Source organism: Plasmodium inui (assembly GCF_000524495.1).
Source record: "Plasmodium inui San Antonio 1 unplaced genomic scaffold supercont1.29, whole genome shotgun sequence".
Classification (NCBI taxonomy): Eukaryota; Apicomplexa; class Aconoidasida; order Haemosporida; family Plasmodiidae; genus Plasmodium; species Plasmodium inui.
Window position 1 is genome coordinate 210791 of NW_008481863.1, and position 11968 is coordinate 222758.

An 11968-nucleotide genomic window follows, 5' to 3' on the forward strand; every position below is an offset into this window, starting at 1 on the left:
AAGTTTATGAAGATCATTTGGATCAGGCACTAGTAAGGACGATCTAAATTCACTATTAAGAAGGTACATTCGCGTAATCCTGACGGAATAGGCATCTATGTTCTGAACCAATTCATTGGGGATTTGAGTACCCATAACTTTTCTTTGAAACCTTGTTATGAAGTATAGATTCACAGTATATCCATGACCCCACGGCCTTCCAGTTATAATTTCCTCTTTGCTTCTTGTTTTATTCAGAATCATTGTGTCCATTTATATCTTACACATGCCAGATAACGGAATTGCTGAGCCGTTGCAGTCACAATCTCACATTTTGGCCTATTAAATAGTTACAATTAGGCAACAATAATGTAATATGTATGGAAATTCTTTCCCCTTAGTCTTCCCTCTTCCTCTTCCATATCCTCATACCTTCTTTCGTTAAAACTCCTAACATCCTGTTTATTTTAGTCGTAACTAATAGGCGCATTTGCAAAAGTGTTCTAAATGATGCCTTCATCCTGAACATTGCACGTCTGATCGTGGGTTGTATGATTCACAAATTCACTGAATATCTTTTTATGAGAGTCCCTTTGAATGTATAACTGTGGTGTGTTATCCTTTGAGTCCACACCTGAGAGTCTACGCTTAACGGCTTTATGATAAACCTGTAAATATACGAACTAGATGCTTCTCTTGAAGAGGGATGAAGTATTAATGGAAGAGAACATGTATGGAGCACTCCATATTCTTGAAAATATTAATGTGGAGAATTCTAAATTTAGTTGTGCAGTTGGTAGTACTGTGCAATGTTTCCATGACATTAATGGAATAAAAGACGAAAGGAATTGGAAAAGCACACGTACATTCCTTGTTTCCTCCCATGTCCTAGATGGATGAGATTACAAAAATCTGTGGGTAACTATAAGAGTCCTAGTTATGGAACAATTTTTCGTTAATCCTCCTGTACAAATGTGGTGTCTCATGTTACAGTAGGGCCGTGTGTTTTCTATAAAATAGCTATGTTGTATTTTATATAATACCTATATTATTCATTCAGAAAGAGATGTTATTTCAGAAGAAAAATGACGACATGAATAGAGAAGGCGTATCTCGCATAGTCCCTATGAAAGCGAAAAGAATAATAGAAAAATCGTTTATATAATTTAAAAGTACCTGAATTTTGAAAGAATTTCTAGGATAACCTTTGTATTATTATGGTTTGCGTACGATAACGGCATCATAACTATCAGATGTCCCCTATAAATAGAGAGAAGTTATTCCCTCCTCGTTATGGAAGGAAAGATTTTATCCTACTTATAAAACATGGAAACGTCGTCTTCCAGGATGTACGATAATCCTGCTCATAATTTGTCCTTGGGGAGATGAGGCGATGGACATATAGCAGGCATCAATAATAGTACTGGCACTGTGCGCCTCAGGAATACTAGGCTGTTATTGACACGTGTTCAGAGACACTTGAAATTAGTATATGCTTCAGAATCTCCTCTCGAAAAGGGATTATAAGTATATCCTGAAAAATAAAGGCAATATTAACAGTTCCTGTAAAGAGTCTTTGTTAGAAGATTTTCAGAAACCAAGTCTCACACCTACTGGGGATATTTTAGATAGGCGCTGGCCAGCGCATACTATACAGGAACTCACAAATAATGAAGCAATAATGTGTGAAAGCTCAACAGGAGGATTATCATGGGATGTGAAGCCGCGTAATTCTTTTGTACAAGACATACAAAAAATAAAAATCTTTATGATTAAACATAATATGGACATTCTATAACGGATTCTTCAAAACATTAGATCCCTAGAACAGAGGGTTCTAACTACCGGAATCAAAATTAACCTAGAATATCATAGAGAATTAAGTGTGCCTGTCCAAGGAACTTTATAAATAAGCAATAAGAAATTTAGTAACAGAGCGAAAACGGTCAAGCGAAATATCTCCTGAACCTTAAAGGGGAATTGCGGAAGATCCATACAGTACTTCAACAACTGAAAGGAAGAATCTTAGTAAGTATCGCAATACTCAAAATCCGGAATCATCAGCAAGCATTCGGGGGACTCCGTACTATAATCCTCAATCAATAACATGTCGTCATCAATTCCATATGCTGTCCAATACGTAAGGGCACGGCGGCAGAAATAATACCTACATATCGAAGAATTCTACATCGTCCCGCATCGTCCCGCATCGTCCTTATCGTATAAGGCATAGAATTCAGTAAGGAGGAGTAAACACCATCCGCATATTAGGAGCAGTGACTCCTAGCTACTAGGGATTGAAGTATATCGTCTGATGCTTCTTTTACCAATGCTGGTTTCATTCACCCTGGAAGTATTACCGCTATTAGTAGAAATCCCATTGACAGCTGTCCTTTCTGTATCTTATGGACACCTTGTCTTAGGCGTCATAGGATATCTCTATATGCCTCTGAATGTATCGAAATATGGACGAACAGTTGACGGTATCAGTAAGCCACGTCTAAAAAATTGTATATAAGGCGTGGAGAAATACATGTGACAGAACAACTCGACAGCTTCCTCCGTCACAGTAACTGATTATTATTGGATGCTATGTTGAAATGATAGGGAGGTTTCTCCATGGCTGCGGGGGGATGGTAACTCCCATAACCACTTTTTAATTTGAACAATTAGTGCCCTTTTTCTTCTTACCATCCTATCTAAATCACATTTCAACTGTGTCTCGTATCGTAACATGATATCTTGACCTGAGTGAGTCCCTTCTTCTAGTTTTACATTAATATGGTGGTTATAAAGCCGTTCCTGTGATATGTAGAATTATAAATAAACAGCCCCCATCTTGTGGGTGTCCTGGGTAGATTCAGAATGGTGCAGACCTCTATAGCTATATGGATGCCTCATCACTTAACCGGAATACAGTTCCTAAAATCAGAGTCACGTATAAGAAGCTAAAATGGCTATATAATTTATTCTTGTCATGACCCCAAGTGTCTTTTTCTTTTCTCTGGTGTTTACCTCCCTGAAACTGATCAAGAGTAGGTTTCATGTGTACTGAAAGAGAACTCATTGGTCGAATATTATTAGCTTCTATGAAGAAGAATTCTGCTGTCTTTAAAGGTACAGATCAGGAAAATTCAGGAGGGATTTTTATGGAGGGTTATCAGTGGAATTATTGTATGCCCTGTTTTATGTGTGTCACAAGCTCTGTCTTTGTTTTCACTTCTTTTTTGACTCCGTGCTGTTCAATCTCGAAATATTTTCTCTTTTCTCACGAGGTTGATATTAGGGAGGACATGTGACTTCCTCTTTAATCTCTGTTTTGGTGACATCAGGAACGATGTTTTAATTCATTTGTCGCCATTCACCACTGTTACCTTCCCTTCTTGCTGTCTTGTGTTTTTCGTACTCTTTCTTAAAGCAAAGAAGGACAATGACGGCGGAGGAGACCCATATTATGAACATTTTCACATTGGATTCATTAATACAACGATATATAATCGCGAATGATTCTCATATGGCGCCATAAATATCTGTTACATCATTCTAATTTATTCCCGATATTTCTGATTTCATTCGTATGCGTTTCGTTCCAATCATTTTTACAGGCATTACACCAAACAGCGCGCGATCATTTGCACAACCCCTAAGATGCAGCCGTGTGATCCCTTGGTCTTTTTATTATTGGAACTCTGTCTCTTCATTAGACAAGTAGTTGACCTATATACTCAGAAATCATTTCATATTCGATAAACGATATGTCGCTGTAACCTGTCCTATTAATTAAGTTCACATCATGGAAAAATGACTGCGTCCCCTATGTTTGTACCTCTAGGGAAGCTGCAACTCCGACAAGTATGTGATCAATTAAAAGGGCGATATTAAGGGATACAGGTGCAGAACTCGCAAAGTTCCTAATATATGAGGCCGGCGGTCAAATTGAGTTGACACATGAAGGTAGAGGAGTTCTCTGAACTGGAGGGGGGATCCTATTTATGAATAACGGCATCAGGAAAAATATTAAGAGAGAAGAGGTAAACCGTTAATGGATATCTGTTCAAACACAATCGACAAGGAAGTGTCAGATACAGCACTTCCTATGTGCTACTATGCACACCGTGTATTCGACTGTAATTCTCACTATATAATCCATCCGACCAACTCATTCCTTGCGGCATCCTTGTATCAGAAAATATTGGAGACTCAACACTTATTCCTCTTGTGTCCTCCTCAAAGATACATTAATTAATGCAGTGAATGAATATTTATCTGTTAATGGCAACTATCTGGGCGTTATATTTTTTTTTCTTTCCATTGCATCACAGGACGAGGGAGAGCTATAGGATCCTTGGGTATTTTTAATTGCAAGATTCATTCTTCTTGGGCAAATGGCTTCCTTAAATGAAGAACAATTAATATTATGATGTGCATAACAGTTTCCTGATGTGAAACATGTCGCTCTCATGTTTTGTACAGGCCTTAATCCATTCATTCAGTCAGTGGGGGATATCAAGAGCCACGATACAGGTAGATATGCAAAGCGTCCAAGGAGAGGAATTGCGAAAGGAGGCAGGTAATAGTAGGCTTCTTTCAACCTGGAATGTCATCACTGACTTTCTCTCAGCAGACCGGAGTTAACCAAAGAGAAAGGGTTTCCATATCTATATACATATATTTAATATATATAGGAGAGTATCTGAGGAAGAAACAGGACAGGAAAAGGTACACAAGTCCGTTATCTGCCAACCCAGTCTGTTTATAACGACTATGGCAAAAAAGCTATCTAACCTTCATGTTATTAAAGAATAATCCTGTTAAATTTTCATCTACCACTTACGTAAAAGTCCTCAGATGCCCAGGATTAATAAGAAAGGAGCGACTTTATCCTAAACCCGCCAAAACTTGACCAAAACTGGTGAAAAAAGAAGGGATACAAAGATGAAGCAGGGACACCGGTCCTTTATGTATAAATAATATTTCATTAAGATTCGGGGTATTCTACTAAATCCACGTGGTTCAAGAGATGGTCCTAATGAATAACAGAACAAATAGTCCACCGTAGAACCTGTCGAAGACTTTACAAGAAGGACGTAAGAAGTCTCTCTCTATGATCCAAGGCAGTGATACAAACCAAAGTATATATAGTTGTATTCCAATAACAACGAGAGTTATCCGTGGTCATTTAAAAAATAGTCCAAAAGGAATTATAGGAACCTTCTGTAATCCCTTCATCTTATCTTTTTTTTTTATATATTACGGATATTATGTCCAATATTAACAAAATCTAATGATGATATCGTTTAAGGAGTCACAGAATTCGTATTCCTTAACCCCAGGATGCCTAAGATTGTGCGACAGCACCCCGTGAGACTTAAGGTACGGTTAGTTTTTTTTTACACTGACATTACCTCCCCAGCTTATATAGAAAATACCAGGCACATCAATGGACTCTCTCATGACAAAAAACCGAACAGGGATCGATACCGCAAGAAATGTACGGAGGGAAAAATAAGGAGAGAAAAACTAAGACACAACTCATGCGCGCTGAGGAGTAAAAAGTAAGCCCATGACAATAACTCCTGAGAAGTAAACCTTAATGCCAAGGAAGTTACGACTGAATCCTTATCCATATCCACTGGGAGCTCCCCCAGAGGAGCAAGAAGGAGAACAAGCCCAAACCTAAGACTAGACCTTAAGGAAACAACAACGGACCCTGAAGATTAAAGCCGAAATCCTAAAAAAAACCCCTAAGAAAGGATTGGCCCCTAAGCCTAGACTATAAAAATACCACATAAAGAATAAACCGTAGAAGATAAGAACTGAAAACTCCCCCCTGAACCCGGATCACTGAACCCTAAACACTGAACAAGGAGCCGAAAGCGAAAACCTAAGCCATAAACCCTCAACCCTAAACCCTAAACCCTGAGCCCTGAAGCCTAAACCCTGAAACCCTAACCGCTGAACCCTAATCTCTGAACCCAAAACCCTAAACACTAAACCATAAACCCAAAAAACTAACCCTAAACCTAAATCAAGAACCCTAAACCCAGGAACATGAAGCCTGAATCCTGACCCATGACCCCTGAACCCTAAAACTAAACCCTGAGACCTAAGCCCAAAACCCAAATCCAGGAGCGCTGAACCCTAAACCTAAACCAGGAACCTAAACCTAAAACCTGAACCTTAAGTCTCAATCCTGGACCCAGAACCTTGAACCCTAAACCTAATCACTGAGACCTAAAACGGGACCCTGAAGTCCTAAAGCTAAACACTAAAACTAAACCGTGAGCACTGAATCCTGAACCTTAAACCATGAACCCTCAATCGGCAAATCCTACCCCTGACCCCAAAAACTAAACCCTAGAACCTAAAACGCACCCCTAAACCTAACCCTAAAGCCTGAACCCTAGACCCTAAAACTCAACCCTGAACCCTAAGGCTAAAAACAAGACTAAGCCCGAACCCCAAGTATAAACCCTGACCCCTAAACCTGAACCCTAAACCTAACCCGGAACCCTAAACCGTGACGCTTAGAGCTTGAACCCCAACACCCGCATCCTAAACCCCAAATCCTATATCATGAAGCGACTATGTTGAATCATGAACCTCCAGGTTGCAAAGCCGAATCGCAACCCTGAAGTCCCGACCCCTAAGCGACGAAGTTGGCCTGTCAAATCCTAACCCTAAAAACCAAGAAGCAGGACTCCAACTCGGGCCTCAACCTCCACAAGCAAGAATGTCCACCGCCGCTGGCAGGACTCGTACCTGTTCTTCCCTTTGTAGACGCACAGTGGTTCACCACGGGCTCCCCTATCCCCACTTGCCGCGAGGGGGCTGTTCAGGAGGGACTCCCTTCACATTTGTTTGGCTTCCTTATCTTTTTACGCCCAGGCATAAACTCCGGCCCTTTCCCGCTTCTTTGTCCTGTCGCTGCCACCTGTTCTGGAGCCTGTCCCCGTGGCCTTACCTAAATTGGAGCCTGGACGTCGTTTAGTGGTGTGCTTCATTCTTATCCCACATAGATCCAGCTGCGGTAGACCCTTCGATATGCCTTTAGCCGGTTGGTTCCTGCACCTGGGGAAGCTATCTCCTGGAGTCTACCCTACACCACCTGAGTTAGTGCTGTGGTTCCTTCAGGTAGGTTCCTTCTCAAAGAATCCACTCCTGGATCCTTCAGCTGGTATACCCTGTCCCTCTGGCCTGTTCCTTCGGCGGTCCCTTCGTTTTTCTTTGACGGCATGTGGCTTGAGGCTTAGGTGCCTGTCAGAGTTGCTAGCAGTTTTTAGGTTGGGTTGTTTCGATAGTGGCACGAATCATCCTGGCTTTCCCTGTACGACGTCCATGGCTGGCCGTTTCTCAAGTGCTGTGATCATTTGTGGGTCCTATCCTCGACGTGTTCTTCACTTGGTCGTACGGGAATCCTACCCAGTTGACTTCTAATTTGACCGGGACTCACCCTACTTGTTTTTATTTCTGTCTCTCAAAATCCACCTTCCTGTTCTCTTACTTCGGCTCTCGACGCCGGCCTTGGCCTAGGATCATTTGGCTTCCTCATTGAGTTGTACTCAGATGCTCTCCCGGACTCTTTCCCCATATCGGCCTTGGTATTCGTAATTTGTATTGGCCCGGTGCTTCAGTCTCTGGGAGTCGAGTATTTTCTCCTGCCTTCTGCTTCTTCCTCGTTCCGGTAGCTCAGATCATTTGTCTCACTTTAATTACTTACCCACTACCTGGCCCCATAGGCTACTTTCCTCCTCTGGGGGTGGCTTGTCATGGGATTTTGTCGTCTGCGCCTTTTCCCATATATCCGATAAACTCCATAAGCACTCATGATAAACATTACAGCAACTCCCACACTCCCAATTATTCCACCCACCATACTGCCCTGCGGCCCCTGGGGATGACTTCCCTCCTGCTCCTCCACTTCCGGCCTATTTGTTGCGTTGCCTGCTGATAGTGGCTCGCCTAGTTCGCTGGGGTTAACCTTGGAACTCCCCCCCCCGTTCCTATTCCCCAAGGGGCCCTCGGTCAACTTATCCTGTCCCTCGGGGGAGTGATGACTCTCGATCTCCTGTTCAGCTGTTTCTGCCCTGGGGGGGTCTGTGTCTCCTTCTCCCTTCAGTGTTGGTTCGCCTCCTATGGCCTGGGACGCCAAGTCTGCCCTGACTACAGGTTCGTTAACGCCATGATCCTGATGGCCCCTGCCGAGTCCTCCTTTGGGCTCTTCTATGGCTGAGGGGGGTTTTCTTTCCTCTGGCGTCCTGTCGTCGGGCTCAGAATTCGTGGCCCCTCCTTGGCCTGGCTTTTCCGTGGCCGTTCGTTGTCCATCAGTTACGTGATCTTTCAGTTGGGACGGATCACAGCTGCAAATTGTTCCATCTGACGGCTCCTCCTCCGGACATTCTTTGACTGCCACGCAGAACTCATACCTGTTGCTGTTCGGTGGGCACTTGAAACACTTGTTGCTCCCATATTTTATCTTGTCCCCGAATAGATCGTCTAAACCCACCTGAGGACAGGTGGGACATAACTTCTTGAGAGAACTAGCCACTGTCACTATTAGACTTATGAATTCCACACTACATTTGCTGAAGTTATTGTTGCCTTGACATACTTGGCCTGATCTTTGCAGCCGTGTCCAGCTGCCATTCCCTATTATTACGACATCTTCCTGCTGTTTCTTCATTTCTTGTCTTATTCTCTCACATCCTCTCCACACCTGCTCGTCTGTTTTGATTAATCCTGACCCTTGGCTCCAGATCCAGGATATGATGCAACCAATGAACCCTAACAGGGGCTGACAGTCGGCTGATCTATCACACGGTCCTCCATAGGCTTGGTTTATGAAACTCTTCCAAAATCTCGTCTCGGTCCTCCCCACATAGCTGTCCTCTGTTGCATTATTCTTCTTATTGTTACTACTCTCTATAGCATCTTTCAGCACGGCATCCACTACATCCTGCCATATGACGTCCTCACTTGCTATTTTCCTCCTTAAGGCTCCACTATTGAAACCTTTCGCCTGGTTCAGCATGGGGTTGCCTCGCAGTCCTAACTGTTGGGGCCACTGGTAAACCCCTGCTACTGGCCGGTTGTATTCACCCCCAAAGGCCGGAATCTTATAGCAATACTTATAGCTGTTCTGAGGATCACACTTCTCCCTTTGGGGGGTGATTTTCCTGGGCTCCCCTAACCACTCATACCTCCCTCCCGAGCTGGGTCTCATCTTTGTAGATATTGAGGTTGGTTACTGTTGTTGTCCCTCGGTTGAGTTTTGTTCTTGACTCCCTCTTCTCAAGACGGTGTTTTACTGTGGCTCTTTTCTAGGCTTGGGGTGGTGCTTCGATGCCCTCGACGTGTCCACGGACGTAAAACCTTCATTGAGTCCATGGGCTTCGGCATTTTTCTGAGGAACAGATGTCGTGCTCTTCCTCGTTGTTCCTTAGCATGCTCTGCCTCCTTATTCGGGTAGGAATAGTCCCCCCTCGCTCGGTTTCGCGCTCCGCCTCCCTCTGCGGCGGTGTTCAGTTGTGGTGTCCAGTTCGAAGCCTTGGACTCCTGTTGTGGTTGACTCTTCCACTCATTTGGTCCTGCCCCCCCTGTTCGGGATTGGTCTTTCTTTTCCCTCGATACACATGCCTCTCTTCTCTCGTTTGTTTTGTTCTCCTCTCCCGACGCTCCCTCCACCTTTCCTACGACTCCCGCCTCGGGGGGGGGGGAGAAGTTCGCGGGACGGGCCCGAGTTTGGTGTTTTGTTCTTCTGCGGGGGCTCCGCTGTCCGCTTGCTCTTGTCTGTAACCCTGAACTCACGCGCAGGGTGGTCTAAATCCTCCATCTTAGCTGGATTAGACTCCCCTTCGGAGGTTCCCCTTCTCTTCGATCTCTTTCTTAATATCCGCCTCCCTCTTTTTCTCTTCCTCTATTTACCCCTGGATCCTCCTTCCCTGCTTGCTCCTCCACAGTATCCGCCCTTGAGCTACTTTAGCGTCTTGTATTTGGGAGGGTTGGGGTCTCGGGTCCGTTTGGGTTTTTTGGCAGTTCCTCCGGCCCCTCCCTTTCTCCTCTCCTGAGGCTTTTCTTCGGACTCAGCCCCGAAGCACTAGTTCGGCTCCCTCCTTCTCCTCTCATGCTGGGGGTGGTTGCGGGTCCGTCCGAGATTGGGCCTGCCCCCTTGCAATGTACCGAGCCTAACCCCCTTTACGTGTTCGCTACTGTGATCACCATCTTTGATTATTCCATAATCTGATCTTTAACTCCTCCTACCAATCTGGGGTTTATAACGTGGGGGTCTTAACTCTCTTTATTCTTAGGACTTAGGCTTCATCTTTTTCGTCGGGGTACTGTTCTTTTTCCTGGACTTCGTGAAGCTGATACTCTTCGTATTCTTGTCCCGTTTGCCCTGTTCTTACAGTGGCGTTTCCTACTTGGTAACTTCCCTCTGGGGGGTACTGTTGTCGGCTCCTGGGACTCCTTCTCTCCCTCCTTCTCCTACTCACACTCAATCTGCTCCCCCGCTGGATGCCTGGAACTTTCTTAGTCGAATAAACTCCTCCTCCTATGGTTCCGTCCTTGGGACGGAATTTCTATTTCTTCCTTTCCTCTACCCCCCAAATCCTTGCGAGAACTCACCCTTATTCTCGCACTTTGCCTCTTTCGGTTGTACGGACCATTTGTTGCGGATTTGTTCTCCTATATCCTGACGCAGGCGTCTACAATTTCTCTGTTTCATTCCTTGATTTCATGGATCCGAACTCGTCCCTTTTCTTTCTCCCCGCTCAACGAATCTTCTTCAGAAACATTGTCCTGGACTTAGACTCTGGGATTTATCCGCGGGTATTGGAGGTGTCCTTCGTCGGCTCTCTAGACTCTCCTTTAACTATACTTCAGAAGACTGTAGTGAGGGGTTTGCCCTTTTTCCTCTGATCTATCCACGTTCCTTCTGTTTTCTGCCTAGTTTTATTGCACTTCTGCACACGCGTTCTGTAACTGGGGGTTGTCGGGTCCTGCATAACGAGCTCAGCTGTTCTCATGCTTGACCCTATGGCTCTGGGGAGTTTCTGGTGGGTTGCTACTGACTCTTCATCTTATCGGCAAAGAAGAGTCTGATAACTTCAGGAGCTCCTTCGGACCGTAGATCCCCTTTCCCTGTGGCCCCGCAGCTGTATGGTCCCCCTTCCCGAAGTCTGTCGTTTGTTCGTGCTTGTTGGCCCCCTTACAGAGGTTCCGATGATTTCAGAGTTCTCGACTCTACTGTCGGTCTTCTACTTGGATTTATCTATCCCTTGGTCTATATTCAGATAACGCTCCTTCCTTCTTCCTATCTCTTCTGATCCCTCACGCCTAACCTACTAGCACTCTACCGTAAAATCTTTTTGCTTTCTTCTCCTTGGCCGCCCCTTGGTGGTTATTCATGTCCTGAGATCCTGACTACAGTCCCTCCGCCTTCCTGCCCTGTCCAGACGGTTCAACCACCACATGGATGGAGTCTCTTATGACGCCGCCCGGTGGTCCCCCCGCTGTACCTTGCACATAATCCTCGTTACCTTCTTCTGGTTTCAGAGTTCGATGCTGTTTTTGTTTTAGGGTCTTGAATTGATCCTGACTTCACGACTGCCTTCTGCTGCTTTAATCTTCTCCTATCTCCTTGAGGAAATTTTCCGCTGTCAGCGGCACCTTTGCCCCATCTTAGTTGTTCCTTCACCGCTTCCTTCTCCGGATCTAGATTGAGATTACGGCCTGGAGAGTGTTCTGTCCTGCTCCCGTCTCTTTTCGCCTCCTGTTATGTTCCGCCTCATAATCCCCTCTGGTTTGAGATCTCTACTTGCTCCCCTCATCCTTTTCTTGAACTTCTGAGGTGACTTTCTGGATTTGTTAAATATGGCTTATTTACTCATTCATCCTCCTTCGCTCTGATGCGGCGAAAGACTTTGTCTTGTTGATAGTTGACTCTTGAACGCCTCGCCCCCGAATAGAAGCTTGCATGTTCCGGCTG

The 11968-nt window shown here is 44.6% G+C and overlaps 3 protein-coding genes across 3 annotated transcripts; 2 read left to right on the plus strand and 1 right to left on the minus strand.

Annotated features, from left to right (window-relative positions):
- Nucleotides 1–666: 666 nt before the first annotated feature.
- On the plus strand, nt 667–879 carry C922_04798 (hypothetical protein; the record flags this gene model as incomplete). The annotated part of the gene is made up of 1 exon (XM_008820376.1): nt 667–879. One exon carries the CDS (start codon nt 667–669, stop codon nt 877–879), a length of 213 nt encoding a protein of 70 aa, XP_008818598.1.
- A 592-nt stretch (nt 880–1471) lies between these two features.
- Nucleotides 1472–1777, plus strand: C922_04799 (hypothetical protein; the record flags this gene model as incomplete). The annotated part of the gene is made up of 1 exon (XM_008820377.1): nt 1472–1777. One exon carries the CDS (start codon nt 1472–1474, stop codon nt 1775–1777), a length of 306 nt encoding a protein of 101 aa, XP_008818599.1.
- Nucleotides 1778–7702: 5925 nt separating this feature from the next.
- C922_04800 (hypothetical protein) lies at nt 7703–9202 on the minus strand (the record flags this gene model as incomplete). The annotated part of the gene is made up of 1 exon (XM_008820378.1): nt 7703–9202. One exon carries the CDS (start codon nt 9200–9202, stop codon nt 7703–7705), a length of 1500 nt encoding a protein of 499 aa, XP_008818600.1.
- Between the last annotated feature and the right edge of the window lie 2766 nt (nt 9203–11968).